Source organism: Pleurodeles waltl, chromosome 3_1 (assembly GCF_031143425.1).
Source record: "Pleurodeles waltl isolate 20211129_DDA chromosome 3_1, aPleWal1.hap1.20221129, whole genome shotgun sequence".
Lineage (NCBI taxonomy): Eukaryota > Metazoa > Chordata > Amphibia > Caudata > Salamandridae > Pleurodeles > Pleurodeles waltl.
This window is the reverse complement of record NC_090440.1, coordinates 601,429,126-601,446,553: the sequence shown is the minus strand read 5'-3', so window position 1 is coordinate 601,446,553 and position 17,428 is coordinate 601,429,126. Positions and strand designations below refer to the sequence as shown.

Here is a 17,428-nt window from a genome sequence, read left to right as displayed (position 1 = left end):
ATAGCAGGTTTATTTCACTTATATTCCATTCATTTTTCCTCATTGGGATTTGAATCTTGTGTTCGAATTTTCTGATGGCATCCCTATTTGAGCTGATGCACAGTTGTCTGTGCAACTTCTTACTCTTAAGACTGACTTTTTGTGGCAAATGCTTCAGTTTGTCGGGTCTGAGAACTTCAGATGCACCTTTCACTGTATTCTCCCAAGACAGGATGGTCCTCTGCAGCTGCCCATCCCTTCTATTTATGGTGTGTCTACTTTCCACATTGGATAGACTATTACCCTTTCATTTTCCTTTCCTCCTCTTTATCCTGCTAAAAAGGGGGAGCAACAACACTGACTGGACCCCAAACATGTAATGCACTATCACATCATCTCACTCTGCAGGACATGGTGGATGAGCAGATCTCTACGAGCATTGCCAGAGCTTAAAAAAAAAAAACAAGCGGTGACCAAATCCAGCATTTAAGATTGAGTCATTCGGTTTCAAGGTATGCTACCCTTCAGCAAAAAAACACCTTCCAGGGGACAGTCCTGCTCATTTCACTACAGCTATTGCTGTTTCACAGCTTTAACCATAGGCGTTCGGCGGATGGCCTTTGCCAGGCATCCGTATAGTTTTCTCTTTTGCTAAACATTTCTGAGCATGCAGTGATGAATACTTTGCAAGGGCTGTGCTGCATGAGTTGTTCAACCAGCACTATTCTGTTCCACCCGCAGAAGGTTAATAATTTGTAAGAAAAAGTACTCACCAGAAGTATCGTTACCACTAGTAAATGAATTTGTCGTAAGGCGAACGCGAGAGAAATGTGGTGCACTTCGTTTTCTTTGTAAGAATGTGTGTGCAACCTCCGTGCATTTTCCTGTATGCAATTTAGTTGATGATGCTGTATCTGAGCATATTTCATTTATATGTCATGGTATAAAAAAATAATGTTGTCTTTTTTTTTTCCAAATCTAGGCAGAAGGTGGTGGAGGGCAGCCTCACTCATCCATTTGCACTAACGTTGTCCGGGGAGACCTTGTACTGGACAGACTGGCAGACGCGCTCTATTCATGCATGTAACAAGAGAACCGGAGAAAAAAAGCGGGAAATACTGAGTTCGCTGTATTCGCCTATGGACATCCAGGTGCTGGGCCAAGAGAGACAGCCTCACTGTAAGTCTCCTCCTGGTTATCGTAGTTTTTTGAGGAACCAGTGGGTGGATGGTTCGGGGCACTTGAATTAACATTCGCACTGTAGTAACCAGATGTGAATGGGATGTGCTATAGTACTGGGTAAACCTTCCCTCACATAAACGCCTTGCTGTCTTTTCTTGAGAAGTGAATGAGAGGAAGAGATGGGCGAGAAAGAAAGGCAAGGAATAGGTAATAAAGGTATGAAAGCGCGATGAAAGAATGAAAGCAAGGAGATAGAAGCAAATTAAGAGATGTTAAAGGGGGGTTAGAATGGGATGGGTGGATACGAAAAGAAAACAGAGTAAGGGGGAGATCGGGTTAGCCATTGACAAAATGTGGTAAAAAAGAACCATTCTTTAGGATGCATGCCGGTCTTATCAATGTTAAATAAATACCCAATATAAACATAAATAACAGTTGGCAAAGCCAGTAGGTCTCGTCTTTAGGACCTACTGGATTTGCCAATGGCTTTAAGTGAAGCTGTACAGCATCCCCGAAGCTATGCGGCACGGCTAAAGACGAATTAAAAAAAAAAAGCCTATGCATTTGTGTGCCAACAAAATGACACGGTACTATTTTATTCTTATTTACTGATGAGATTAGGATAGATAGATAAACAGTAACAAAAACTCGCTGAAGTTTTTTTCCTTTAAGAGCATGGGGAAAACGGCACCAGGGGAACAAAATGTGGGTTTTGGGGGTGCAGAAGCAACACGGAGGGCAAGGTTGATGGGGAAGCAATGCAGGAGGCTCAGATAGGGGCGCAAACGAGACGGAGAGAGATTGCAGTGTTGAGCTCGGGGGAGAAAAGCAAACAGGCCAAAGAGAGCAACATGGAGCTGGGTGAAGAAAAGCATAGGCGAGAAAGCGACATTCGGAGAAGCAAATGAGGGTGAAATTCTGTAGATCGTAGATTCTTCTAAAAAGACTATTATATGTCCCAGTGTCCTATTTTTGTAGGCCCTGTGCCTGTAATACCTGCTGTAGTAATCTCTGCAGAGGTTTGTCTTGTTGCCCACCCTGAACTGCATTACCCCACTTAAGAGGGAAGTGGTCTGGAAAGAGCATGGGTTTATACTTCATGTAAAGTAATGATTCTTTTGACTTCTGTGGACCCTCACTTTATCATTACTGGAACCGGGGAGCCCCAGTGACTCATTATTAAAATCTGGGACCCCCACTGAGTCATTACTGGAAGCTGGGAACCCCAGCCTAAGCATTTTCGAAGATTGGAACCACAAAAAACACAGAAACAAGCATTTATCGAACATGTACACAAATGATAACTTATTTAATTTACAAACACGTTTTACAAGAATGTGAATTTTTGTGTGAAGGTTGGAGTTTTTCTAAAGGCCACTCATTGTCCATAATATATTCCGCTTAATGCACTTGCACTGCTCCAATGAGCCAATTTGAGGATACTAATTTAATTTTTATCCCCCAATTTGAAATTCCGTCATAATTCCTTCTTTCTGTTAAGATAATTACATTTTCTAAGTAATCACAGACCCCCTGAGTAGGTTTTGCGGACTCCAAGTTAAACACTGATCCAAACGCTCATTCCGAATCTATATAACTTTGTGTACCTCGTTCTCACCAGGGTGTAACTGGAGATCTAGCTTAGCATGTTTTTGTTCACGTTCCGTTCACCTCGCCAATTCAAAGCTGGAACTAGAACAAGAACAGCGCCATTGTGTATCCTCGCAAGGGCTTGTCCAAGATGGGCCAAAATCAGTTGATTTTGCTACTGAAAAATAATAATGTGTCATCAGCTAGGCTTTGGGAAGGAGACAGCTGACTTGCATCCCTGGATGTTGTGATCGTTTCTTAGGCCTCGACAAGGCCTTTGGATGCATTTCCAGCTTTGCTGATGCCTAATGGCCAATGTGTCTTTATTATTCTGCTGCCGCCCAGTTTGTAACAGGGTCATGGATGTGGCGTGCTATGCGAACAGGTAGGTGATGCGGAGCGCAGGAGAGCTCTACTGAGATTCTTCACTTGGGCCGTTGCTGGAAGAAAGAAAAGGGAGCTAGTTTGGAACCTTGTGGTTGTCGATACTTATTAGTGGGATCCATTGTGGAAGATGGGATTTTTTTTTCATTGCATTTCCCCTTTGCTATGGATTATGCAATAGATATGAGCCTGAGGTCTGCAGATGAAATCCATGCATCGCACAGGGATTCAGGGAGTGTTGTTTAATAGATAAAGGACTCTACCTAGGGAAGTTGTGTCTCGGTGTGCGTACAACAACTCTTCTGCCTCTGTATTCCGCTTGTTTCTTTCCTTGTAACTTTCATTTCTCTACCCGTAGTGTTCCGGATCTGACTTTTCTGCATGTTTTGCCAGTGAGCAGCTGTGAGCCCCTTGGTCTGGGTGGACGACCTCTCTGCTGGATGTGGCTTAGTGCCACAGCCCAGCTAGGATGTGTCACGTTCCCTCCCATACTGTTACTCTTAACTCATGACTCCTGTAGTCCGTTACAGAAATGGATGCCTGGACCTGTGCTCTTAGACAATAAGTGTGTTGAAAAGCTGTATGTACTCACATCAGTACACGTGAATGGCTTGTGTATGAGTGTATGCTCCAGGTTTGCTAAGTGTAGTCCAGGTTGGGGGCGGATCCGAGAAATTGGCAGAACCGAAGAAGCAAGGTGACTCGCGTTACCACCGAGAGGTCCACTTTGTATCCTTTTTTTAAATATAATAATTTAAGCAATTTAACACACTCACCTCATCCCTCCCGAGGGCAGGGACCAACCACTCGCACTGTGCAAACTATGAAAAATAGTATTAAATAAACTCAATTCAAAAATAAAAAATAAAATAAATATAGAAACGTAGGAAAGGACAAAATTAACGTCCTACCAATTTAAAGTTCCGACCAACATTTGAAAAACCGATAGGAACTAGCATTTGCAAATAGATGGACCGTGCATTTTCACTTACAAGCTAAATCGTTGGTTTTGCTAATGCGTGTTTGCTGTATTGATGTCTCCGTAAAATACATAAAAAGGTTACATTTCTTATGTTTTAATAGCCTGTGCCCAGTCCACTGATTAATTAATAGGATCATCTCAAATGCTAGTAGCAGAAACAGCGTGCGTTCTATGTTCACATACATAAGAATACACTTTACTATTTTGGTGTGTATTGCTACACATGTATGTAATGTATGCACACGCGAAACACGTTGTCATCATTGGGCCAAATCCTTGCAAAATCTAGTTTAAAAACACATTGCCGTTCAAAGTTGTGGATGCCGATGGGGAAAAAATGGAAAGGGAGAGCTGCGGCAAGATAGCGGAGTGGTCTAGCATTTTCTGACTGCGAGCAGCACTTGCAGCAGTGGAGATATGCTCTAGGGCAACAGCCGCCCTTGAAGAGCTGCAGCAGGGGAGCGGATAGGCTGGGCGCACTTAGGCCCTGAACTCAGCAGGCGGGTGACGGAAATCCCATCCGCCAAAATCTAAATCCCATTCTATCCTGTGAGATTTAGATTTCGGCGGATGGGTATCCGTCACTGTTGTGACGAGTAACCCGTCCTCGGAGTTCTAAATCAGGCCCTTCGTGTGTAAACCGTGCCTCGACAGAACAGTAGATGGACATTGCTTCTACAGTCTGAACTGCTGATTCGAGGTAATAGGTGACATGCATCCCTGTGGCAAGTCAGTGGCTGAACGGAGAGGGTTGGAGGGTTCCGGGAAACTGACTTTTTGGGATGGACTGACTAGGTTTCCTATCCCCAAAGTCTTACGAAATAACAGATTTTGTTATAGGTCTCGCAAAACCTCAAATGGCTATCTTGCAGTCACTCTGTCCCAATCTGAAATAGAGAAACCCAATATGGCAATCATCTTGATGTCAGGTTTGAATCCTAACTAGAACAAAAAATAAAGACTGCTGCCGGAAACAACAAAACAAACCTGCATTGGCAAATCTGATAGGTCTGGCTTTAATTAACACCTGGGGTGTTATCACATTGGAGGGGACACAGAAGAGTACTAGCAGGACAGAGGCTACAGTAGTAAAGTGGTCCCTCATGCAGTTCAGTACAAACCCTCAGGTGTCCAGATGCGCCTGAACAGCCAGTAGCATTACTTGAAATATTAATATTTCAGTGGACTGAATCTAGATGTGATTAACAGTCGCAAACAAAAGGCTGAAAGAGGCTGGTCAAACAAAAAAATCTTTGGAAGAGACAGCTCCTGAGACCACTATGCTTGGTAGCAACAGGTCCGCTTGACAGCTGCAGTGTCAAAACCTCGACCTAAACATTGCTTTCTGTAGAGAACACTTGTAAGAGATAAAGAATAGATAGTGTAATGATTCAGTGCTCTCTCAAGATATTAAATAGTCCCTCATGTATTTCAATGCAACCTCTCCATAGGAGGTAGAAGAATACACCAAACAACTATTGACGTAGGAGCCAAAGCCTACACTGGTCTGAGCCAATGCAGATGAAGCAAGCAAGAAAGAAAATGTCACAGCATGGGAATAAAAGTGCAAATCCCCTGTTAGAATACATGGCTGTTTTGCGTTTCCCAATCTCCAGGCGATAAACAGATTTGCTGCTGGTTTGCTTGTTATGACTTGACAGTCAGACATTTTTAGGATAAAAAGCCTGGCAGTTCAGGCTGGACTGTTCTTATTGTAGTCCTATTGGGACCAGGATTTATTGGCATACGGTGTCCCTATCTGTAGAGGCACAGTGAGCAAATATGAAGCACTGTAATGCAGCTCAGAGTAATTGCTAGTATCTGAGATCAAGTGAAGTATTCCACTGACATAGTCCCAGTGCTTGCTGGTCCTCTAGTCTCGATCTGCACCTCACTGGTTAGGTCAACAAGGCTAGGCCCCATCTGAGGTTACTTGTGTTCCCTTCTAGAGGGAATGTGGTGAGCAGACCTAGACTGTTCCTGTGTGAGCAGGACCAAGGCAGGCTTTCATGTTGTCTGTCTCAGTCTGTAGAGGTGGTGATGAGGGTAAATAGCAGTGCCTTAGAATGTTTTAAGCATTCCTGCTATCATTGTTTGCTCTCATCGAATACGATGCATGCCAATCTAAACTGAATATTAAAATGTTGTGGCAGCCAGGGCAAATTAGAATTGGAAAACTAAAAAAGTGGCCATGTTTGCAAATTGGGTCAATTTTGAACTTGGAAAGACGCTGATAGGTTTTATAAGGTATGGGACGCTGTATGCATTTGTTGTTGTTCTTGCAATGTCTGTGTTAATGCCAGGGAAATAAACAGTAAAAACTGGCCCAGTAGAACATAAAACAGGCCTATATGCAGCCAAAGTACCTGCCCACACACTGACCTATGAGACAAGCCCGCCCCATGGCCTAATTGCCAAGTCTGCCCCTTTTTAGAGCTTCAAAAAGACCTGCAGGTTAGAGAACACATGGAAAGCACTAACTGACCTCCTGCAACCCTTTAGCAAAATCTTGCATCCCATTACAGCATTCAGCATGTGCCATTCGGTCAGACTACTTCAGTCATTGGCTAACGTCACTGTGAATGATGACATTCAGCTCTTTCACAAGGTGCACATCCACACACAAAGTAGTTTTCTTAAGGACCATGGATTATGGTTGTGTGACGATCAAAAAGATATTGATTTTAACCAGTTATGTTTTTTTTTTCTTTTCTTTTACATTGAGGGATGGGCGACTTTTCCAAGAATATTTTAGCAAACAATGAGAAAACAAACATTGGCAAGCCAAATTGCTGGTTGTGAAAGCAGTACGTATTGGCTTTGCCAGTGCTTGTTTTATTATTCTCTATGACTTTGTTCAGTTGCTTCTTGCTCAAGCTGAAGGCCTCAATCTAATAATTTCAGCAGCCACACAATTCTGTTTCTCCCCTCTTACAAAATTTAAATTCTTAATTGAGCTGAAAGATTAATAACCACATTTTCAAGCCTTAACGACTAAAAGCAAAGGCTCACAACAGTGTTTATGATTTGATATAGCTGTTTTTGTTTCTGTGACTGACTGTATCCGACTTATGTGTCTTGCAGTTCCTTCACCTTGCGAAAAGCGAAATGGTGGCTGCTCACACCTATGCCTGCTGTCTCCAAAAGATCCCTTTTACAGTTGTGCCTGTCCCACTGGAGTGCAGCTTTTGGAGGATGGAAAAACCTGCAAAGATGGTAAGAGATGTTTTTACATGGCCATAAGCAGTGTTGGGCTTCTTTCTAGTACTCGAAAACCTTCACAAGCTTTCCCTCCGTTTTGGAGCTCCATACAAAATGTCACACCTCCTTGTTCACCTAGAAGTGTAATGTGTTTGGGTAATTTCCCACACTTAATATGCTTGATTACAGATCAGCAGCGGAGCAATGTCACTGACTAAACAAGTGTGGGTGCGGAAATCATGTATTGTGTATGTTTGTGTGTGTGTCAAGGCAGGGCTTGGATGTCTTCATTTGCCTTGGGAATCTACATTTCTAAAGTTTTGCATGTTCTTTTCTTTGGGTTTTCTGTTGTGACTTTCATGTTTTAACTCTTTTTGGAAAGAGCTTTACTACTGTTTTTCTCTTCCTTGACCCAGTCGAGGACTGAGGTTATCCTGTCGTCTGAGACTGGCTCCTGATTAAAATTATCCCCCTCCGGAATGAGGCTATAGAGAGTATTACTTACCCAACTGGTGTCTGTTTCCATCTGTCTCTGTGAGCCTCGGGGTGATGGAGATTTCACCTGCCTTATGTGATCACTAGATAATTTCTCTCATCAAGTAAGTTCTATTGTGGCTCATTTTCCTTAAAGTTTCACTGCAAAGTTATTTTTTTTCCAAAGTCAAGTCTACAGGAAGTGTGTCTTCCACTGAGAGACTGAGCTCTCTTGACTTGTGGACAAACTTGCATTGAGCCTCATCTCCAAGTGGGAAAGTTTATAAGATCATATGCTTCACCTGAGAAGTATGGTATTGGACTGGCTCCTAATTGAGCTCACTGCCGATCAAGCCAAACCATGAATGCAGGTAAAGCTGCAAGGTCTAGTTGACAGGACAAAAAGTAAAAGCTAATGGATGTGACAGTGAAATGTGAGGTTCCTTGCTGCCTTGCAAATTAGAGTACCAGAGACCGCTGCCGGAACAGCACAAGTACAGATGCCTAATTACCACCAGCATGAGTATCTGGAAGTGAGTTGTTTCCTTGGTTGTGGTGCTACTAATTTCCTGGGAATGGAGTGAAAGATGTTGAGAAAAGGAAGCTGGTTTTACTCCATGATCCAATGCTGGGTCCATCGAAGGAGGACAGAAGGATGTGCCAGCATGAACCTAAACTGTTGAAGCATTGGAGACAAAATATTCTGGGATTGCCCTTTGGTCGTGGGTGGTACTGCTGTGAAGGTTTTTGTGGATGGGCCAGTTCATGTGCCTGTGCATCTTCCTGTTGGTCCAACAATTCTGCTTCTATGTCTGCAGAGCAGATGCAGCTCTTGACTGAAGCAATTGTAGATGTAGTTTTGGACAAGAGGTTCCCTCTTGAGCCACCTCATCCATGACACGATATGATGATCCTGATCAAGTGTTAGATTATGACTCCTTGAATGTTGAGCCTGAGGCGGAATCTTCAGAACATTGCTTGGCAAAATGTTTTGCAAGACATGTGAGCACTTGAAGAACTCGACCACTCGTTAGGAATCAGTCAGACCTGGATGTCCAGCAATTACCAGAAGCTCAACCCAACCAAGACCGAATTGCTGCTCTCTTCTGAGGGCAACACATGAGATTCAGTGCAAACCTGGCTCAATATTATGAACCTTGACTGCTTCAAATCCCAACTTTCACTGAGTGCCAAGTCACTTGGATCCACTCTGGACACCAGCCATCCCCTCCAGGAACATATTGCTGGGGGAGGGAGAGTAAGGAGAATGACGACAGACTGGTACCAGCTCTCTTGCCTCTAGAAAGTAAAAATGTTTATTTGACAAAGCAACTTCAGAACTGCTTTTCAAGCCTTCATGCTCTTTAATCTGAGGGGTTGTAATGCCCTGCTACATGGCCTACAAGACCCCACTCTGGCTTCCTTTAGGGGCATACTACAAGTCATAGCAAGTCTCATCCAGGGCCTGAATAAAAATTACTACATCACTACCACCCTGATGGAATTTAATTGGTTCCTCTTGTTGGCCGCGCCATCCTCATAGCCAACTCCATAATGTGTAAAGCCATCACGAGCAGCACCATCAAGTGTGTCTTGCGGGCAAGCTCCACATCTCTCGTGGGTCTCAGCATACCTGCAGTCAGGACAGACTGCAGACTAAGAAGTGTAAAAAAAGAAAAAAACAAGACAGCAGACCCTTGCCATCAAAGTACCCGTAATCAGGAGCACCCCTGTCTAATAGGACAACCCCAGTGCTGTTCTAGTGCAGGAAAAAGTTGATTGAAGACTCGCCACTTTAAAGAAAACTACATCACAGTCTATTAACAGTCCACAGCCCATCTCTTTCCTATTACTCGTTAACTTAATTCTTGCCTTTGACCATGTACAGTCCTCCACTGTATTTTGGCTGGGTTTGCACTATGCAAATAGCATATACATACAAGCACATGTTAGGATAATATTTTAGATGAAAGTGATCCAGTGGATTCTACTCTGTTTACAGTTTCATCCAGAAATTAAAGGGTTGTTTGTTCCCCCATACTCTGAGGTCCGAAGTCGTTCTTGATTGAGGAAAAGAAAAACAACTGTGGACCAGTCTAAGTCATGCAGTAAACGAAATGCCATTCATGTTCTGGCGTTTGATATGGTATTAGTCTGGGCTTTAGCAGCTTCTTGATATTATCCGCTCACTGAAAGGAAAAACAACCCAGAATTCAATGCTGTTAAATCTTCCCTTTTTGAACAGCAACAGTCTTCATCCAGAATTCCATTAACATAATCCATTCCTTTAAGATCAATATTATTCTTTCAGGGTAGTGTAGTGATGGGTGCCTTGCAGTCTAATGAAGAGATGCATGTCACCTCCTTCCTTGAATCAGCAGTTCAGACTATAGTTGCAGTGTCCGTCTCCTCCATCTCATCTCATCTCCTGGATGACATTTTCTTCATTTACTTTGGTTCTAGATGATTCTAAGGAACCTACATTTTATAATTTAAAATCCTAACTTCAGAGTCAGATCTTCTTTTAATATGCGAAACAAGGTGAATTGCGGAATATACTTTTTCCTTTGGAAGAGGTTGATGGGCCTGGTTCCTAGGAAGGAAATTTGTTAGGTGTCTTTTCTATCCTATTTCTGGTGAATTCTTCCTACAGACCTGTCTGCAACCTCTGGAGTCTGAACCGAAATTTAGACTTCCATTCCCAGAACTTTTAGGGCGTTATCCCTAAATTGTCATCAGAAAGGTTTGTTACTCATCGGATTTTACAACATCCTTACCTCAAAGAGTGGTTGGTCAGTGCTGGCTCCATTTAACTGTCTCTTGAAATGCCCAGTGTGTGCAGTTTTCTTCGAGAACGTGTGTGGCTAATGAACAAAAAGAAGTCCAGACTTGGACTGAGCCAAATTAAGAAGTGTGTTGGTGCTGCTTTCAACACTGGTGCGTGGGTGGTGCTCGTGTAAAATCATCATGAAAAGAGCCTCAGTTTATTTCCATTCCTTCTTTTTGTCCAGATATTCAATGTCTCACTTATGATTTAGATGCAAGGCCGGATTTTATGATACGCTTTCCTGATGCCTCGGACCAGGATGTTTTTGGTCTGGCATGTTCTGAATGCCACAGATCAAATCAGGCTGCACAGCCCTATAAGTGCCACATTCTGGTAACGTTGTCCATTGCCACAGACCTCCAGTTGTGACTCCGTTCGAGAAAATCGCTCCAATTGGCAACAGCTATCTGTACCTTCTTATACATAAACTAATGAGATCACTAAATGTATATCAGTATGCACACATTTTACTGCTAATTGCCCTTTCTTTCTTTAAGTGTTCACTCAAGAATTGTTACATGAAAATTCAATAAAGAATGACACAAGTTTTACTCAATAAATTAAACTTTCTATAAAGTATGTTATTGCCTTTATGATTAATATTGTTGTCCGGACATAATAACAGATATGGGTTAGGTGTTTTCCCTGTTTGATTTCTAATCATTGCTAAGTAAACTTAATTTTTTTTCGGATGTGAAATATTAAGGTTGCATACCTGTGGTAATTTAGATCCTGAACTATGGATGTTAGAACACCTAAACGCCTTCAGTACATTATTTCTGCCCCATTTCCAGTGTTCTTTCTAGTGGAGGCCACTCTCAAGTCTCGCCTCAGAAATGAAGATGTTGTCTTTTGCAGGACATATTATTTTCTGTGGGACTAGAGGGTTGCTCATTGCTATAATTGATTAGTTTCGTTGTCGCTCTTAATTGTTTTTTATTGGTGGTCAGAAGCTGTAGTTTTCCTCCTTCTTTGTGTGTTTGCTCTTCTGAAGCGTGGACACATTACGTGTGTCCTTTCACTGCTCATTTTTTAGGGGTTACTGTTTTTTCTTTGTGTTTGGGCCAGGCTTCTCCAGCAAGTAACCTGTGAACTAATGGTAGCTGTCCAGCTACCTGCGAGTGGGTTTCCTTTGTGCAGGCCAGTCTACAATATTATAGGCTTTTGCTTGGTTGGACCCCAAAACTGAAAAGGTGTGCATTGGAAACAGATAAGTGTGATTGTCAGAACTCTTAATTCGAGTTTTGGAGAAAAATTGTTGATCCCCCCCCCCCCCCCCCCCCCCCCCCCCCTCCGCCCTCCAAAGTATATTTAAAAATGATATTTGAGTGATGAATCATGCGTTTTTTTTTTTTTTCTTTTGTTTTTTTTACACGTTACTCCTGCCAACCCTGTCTAATGTACTGAGCTGATCGCTGCTGGTAATGTTGCATGTGGTGGCCAGTAAAGTAATCTAGTCTTTTCTGGTTACTACCATAACACTGATAATATTAGTACCTCTGGATAATTGTCAGTGAACATAATTAGCTCTTTTTACCAAAAAGAATGGAGCCCCCCCCCCCCCCCCGCCCCCCGTTTAAGCATTCTACCAGAGTGCATCTTTTTCAGTCTGTCTGTGTTTACCCTCCCACCTGTCCTTACTCGGTCTGTTTTGCCCCTGCCACCCACCCTTCCTCCATTGTCCTCGTTGCCTCCTAACCCGCCATGACAAAAAAAATGCTTTGACTTAGCCAATGCTGGCAGGGTCATAGCGCTTTTATTTCCACACAATCTTGTCTGTAGTGCCCCCACCACACTCCAACCTGTAGGTTGCCCCCTGCCCTCTTTTCTTCCAACAGCCGCACTGACGTACACCATTGCCTAAAAACACCTGGACGCTAATAGCTAACCTAAACTGGCTTTGCCAAATGCGTGTTGTATTCAGCTGATAGTACTGGGCCTATGATTCAGCCCCGCCTCGCCATCTCGTCGCCGTTGCCTGGGGCTCTTTAGTTCTGTGTACTGAGAGCAGAGGGGCTAGTCGCCTGCCTTCCTTCTATTACAGGCTGCTTGGTGCTCCTAGGTCTTGTGAGTTCTGTGTATTTAACAGTAGAGGGGTTAGTGTCCGTGCCTCCCATTTCGTTGAGGATGCTTGGTGCTCTCGTTCTGTGTATTAACAGTAGAGGGATTATTGTCCCTACCTCCCATCTCTTCGAGGATGTTTGGGGCTCTTTGGTGCTCTGTATTGACAGCAGAGGGGTTAGTAGCCCTGCCCCCCATCTCGTCGAGGCTGGCAGACTCTAGCTTTCGGGTTTCGTGTCCCGTGGCGCGCATGGCCTGTGCTTTCTCACGTCCTTCAGACATAGCCTATGTTATTGTTTCAGAAATCCGCCTTTCCTTCGGGCAGGCTACCCTAACGTATGATTTCATTTGTATATGTTTTGAGCTGCGCTTAAGTCAACACATTCCTCGGAAAAGCTCCTTCCTTTGACCTCCGAGGTCAGCACGATCTTCCTGGAGCGGCTCGTGCCGTACTCTTCATTCTAGCTTTTGTTGGGACCGAAGCGATCAGGGTAGCTCGATAAACATCAGCCGATGTATGTATTTGTACTTCGGGCTCAATTACCCATTTCCTGGGATAGCAAACCATCCTAAATTGGTATCGCTGGACCTGGGTAGTCCATCAGAATCAGTATGTGTGCACTTGGGTGTGAGCCGAAAGGTGTTCGAAGTGCACAAAAGCTATAGTCGTCTGGCACGCGGGGCCGGGGGTGGCTTTACAGAAAAATGAAGCGCATTTCATTCAGAATAGGCAGAGCGCGCACTCTGCACTTAATGCTAATGTCGTCCAATCTGTACATTGCTGCGACAAATTACAGCAGAGCAATATCCGCAGGCGGAGACATAGGCGCTTTCTTCTGTCGGGGAGGGTGGGGGGAGGGGGGCACTTGGACGCTAGACTACGAGGAGTGTGCACGCTTGAGGGGAACTATAAAGTAGGAATGTTCCTGCTCCTCTCCGCCCTTAGAATGTTAGTACATTCGGTGAAAGGACATGGTATATGGGTTATTACAAATTACATAGCATAATTTCATCGACAAGTCAACTAATTTCGAATCTAAGTAGGGTAAACCACGGGAATACTTTTTTTTTTTTAATAGGACTTCAGAGCTAGTGAACGGTCTTAACTTTTTTTTTTGTTGTTGAATTTATTGGAAACACCATGAGGCCCCTCGTGTTTGTATTGAAAAGCACATATGTGTTTTAAGGGAATAACTGGAAGATATTATGTCAATCTGCCATTTGTCGATGCGTGGTGAGAGGTTGCTGTTTGATGGTGTACATTTTTACCGGGCTTTGCTCCTCCTAAATGTTTCATTCCACTACAACGTGCTCGAGTCTGTCTTTGACACAGAAGTACGGCCAACAAATAACTGCCAAAAAAAAGCTCGGATACCTTCATGTTTCCAAGCCAGAAAATAATACTACCCCATATCCACTGGCACCCGCCCCACCTACGAGGCTTTCTTCCCTGGCCAGTACAACACATAACGCAAAGCCAAAGCTATTTAAGAGGGGCCCAGTGCCTTTTTGTACATGTGTGGTTACTTAAGCGTCAGGCCACGAGGTGCGCAAATTCCAAAACATATATATTCTTTCGAACCCTTTGACAAACAAATGAGCCATGTATTTGCCTTACGTGAAGAGAGAACATTACCGATGTTCAGTTATAATTATTGGTGGGAAAAAGGTGACAAGACGCCTGTGGGTCATCAGTGCTCTAATTACAAGCACAACCCAGTGCAGCTGTATTTTGTTTGCAGCCGTGGGCTTGTGAGTGTCTGTGCGACGTTATTTAACGTCAGCTTGCTGCTGCCAGTCATACGGAAGTGAGGCTGTGCAGTTGGCTTTCCTGGCTCGCGCTTGCTTGTAGTTTGAAATCTCTGACCTTTGCGGCAGTATAAAACTGCGCCAAAAGGGTAAAAACACAGTGGTAAAAACGAGAAAAGACAAATCTATGAAACAATTGCAGACAGGGACAGGCCTGTAAGGAAACATACGGCGGCTCTGAAAGTCTGTCGAATGCCAGGGGACAGTTAAGAGGCAGGCCTTTCATTCCCTAAAACGCCAATAATGCCTCCAAGTTAGACTTGCTGTAGAATGGGAAGATGTCTCGATCTAATATCGGATTAGAACCAGTAGATAACAAAACCTTTACGTAACACGACGGTATACAAGAGACCAGGTGTCTGGCATGGAAGAATTTGCTTAGCAGTAGTGAATGCGTGTGCTTTTTATAATACGGTGACTCAGCAGTCCTGTGAGTGGGAGTACACGATTGGCTCCACAGCGTCGCATTAGTAAATTAGGGACTCACAAAAGGAGCTAACGGACAGTTCGACACTAAACTTAGCCACTTGTAGTTGCTGATTTGTAAAAAGTGAGGCCAGAAAACCTGGATAAATCGCGGCTTTCCCGCTTAAATGTGCGATACAAGGCAACTTTTTTATTTCACCAAAACGACTTTTTTCTTAATTAATCCCGTACGAAAGCACATTCAAATATGTGAGTTCAGAATACCAGTTGTAATAAAACCTGTTCTGTTTGCTGTAATTGGCTATAATGTTGCTGTATTATAAACGGAGTCACACGCAGGGCACATTTGCACCTGCCCTGTGGGCAGGTGGACTGCAGCAGCCAGAGGCTGTTTTTCAAGATGCAGGCGGCTCTATAGCCTACTTTTAAACGAGCTCCTGCCTGCAGGGTATTCTTGGGCAGTCCCTGGCATCCTCCCTCCCCATTTTCAAAGGGTGCCTTTGTGGTACGGAGTCAGTGCTCCCCATGAACTCTTTTTTGGCTCTGCACCAGCAACTGTAATGCAGCATTGGCGCAAAGGCAAACTGTTTTCTCATCTGCATAGGGCAACTGTGTCTGGGCGCAGAAAGCAGACAGCCACTCTTGTGAGCTCCCAGGGATCTTTGTGTAATGCAAAGACCCGGAAACCTGTGTATGTGGTTTCTGGAACACCGAAAATATTGGGTAGAGGTTGTCATTAACAGCTTTGGCCTGTGTTTGTTTCCTTGCCTTTCTGGCTCGCTTTTTGTCTCTTAGATAGGGGTTTCTGTGTTGGAGCTAGCTGCTCAGTTCTACACTCCGAGTTGGTGGGCACTATTTTTTCAGCTGTAGTGATTCATCTGTACTAGTTGAGTATATACCCTGTGTATTTGCCTGTTTTTTTTATTGGACTACTTGCCGCCGAACCTAGTGTTTTTTTAAGTGTGATTATGTGACGTGAGTCGTGGTTTGGATTCTTGGGAGTTGCTTCATCGGTTTTACCTGTTTTGACTTGCTGCAATATCTCTATTAAAATAGTTGGTAGCATGCTCAATTTATCTATTACTGGGCCACAGTTGCAAAAAGCTTGCTGATGACTGGATTACTACTGTTTCGGGCAGTGTGCCCTATTTATAGATTGTAATAATATTACCTACCTATTTAGAGTTGCACATCTGAGAATGGAGATGACCTACTAATGCTGCAGAATTTCCTGTGTTTGCACCTATAGCCGAATTACCGGGCATTCAAAATAGTGAGTAGGCTGGTTAATGACTTGGGTACCAGATGTTTGCACCAAACCAGTAGAAACTGTTAACATTTCCCATCGATTTTTGAAAAGGTTTAGACTGGCGTGCACGTTGCATCTGCAGATCAACAAAACCTGAAAGCATATGGCTTTTGCAGTTAGATGTCACATATCCAGATATTTTAATTTACCATAAATTCTATAGCTGTCTGCTTACCCTGCTTACCCTTTTGTAAGGAAATACCTCTTTTTGCATGATAACTCATAAGGTTTTGGACTAATGCTACTGTTTTTTCAACTCTGAGTGCACTAGGGCCTGTTAACCAAACCTCAGTGCGAGTGCTTTGAGGTCCGCATAAAAATGTATATTTAGTTATATACACAATTGGCATAAGTTAACTTACTTAGAGGTCCCTACTATATGGTACAGGGGTACCCAGGGCCTGTAAGTTTAAGTGTCCCTAATATGCGACAGCAGTTATTGTGCCACCATAAATTTGACAAAGTAAAACATGTCTCCCAACCTGTCATTGCAGACTTGTAGAGCAGTTTTAAACTGCTAACTTGACTTTGCCATTTAAACTAATGTTGAAGTCCTGACTTTGCTTTTTAAATATATGCAAGTCGCCCCTAAGCGAGGCATTTCAAGCCCTAAGGCCGACTGTTGCATATTAAAAAGCAGGACATGTGTTTTTATATGCCCTAACAGTAAAAACCCCAAATTGTTTTTACTGTAGAAAGGATAGTAAGCCAATTGACAAGTACAGGGATAGACGCTGATAACTCAGCTGTTTGTTTGCTTGGGATTACTAAAGTTGGTACTTCAAGGTATCAAAAGAATAATTGCATTAAACCCCACTTGGTGTTCAAGTTGAATTTAATGTACCTTTTGCATAAAAGGCAATTTAGAAAGTTACCAGTGTGTTGCCCATGTTTTCTAGTGGCTAATCACAGTTGCTTGCCCCAAGAGAAGCCTTCTGCCCTCTTGGGGAGAAGTATGAACATAGACTTCCAGGAAAGGACACAAAGGAGGCCTGTCCCTGGAAGAGGTGCTACCTCTCCCTGTCAGGAAGCCAAACTGGGTGTGAGCGCAAAAGTTTAGCTTTGAAGGGGAATCCACTTTTCAATGACAAATGGTGGCCATTTTGTTCTGTTAGGCAGGTTGGTGTCTGAGAAAGAGAGGGGAAAACATGTGCCAAACTGGTTTTTCCATGGACTTGTATACCCCAGGCAGCCACACCTTTCA

The 17,428-nt window shown here is 43.4% G+C and overlaps 1 protein-coding gene across 1 annotated transcript in view; it reads left to right on the top strand.

Annotated features, from left to right (window-relative positions):
• LRP5 (LDL receptor related protein 5) overlaps positions 1-17,428 on the top strand; it is a 397,037-nt gene that overhangs the window by 130,670 nt on the left and 248,939 nt on the right. The window contains exons 4-5 of the mRNA XM_069223040.1: positions 962-1,158; positions 7,202-7,333. Coding sequence (XP_069079141.1) covers positions 962-1,158; positions 7,202-7,333 — 329 coding nt within the window. The remainder of the gene's footprint in view (positions 1-961; positions 1,159-7,201; positions 7,334-17,428) is intronic.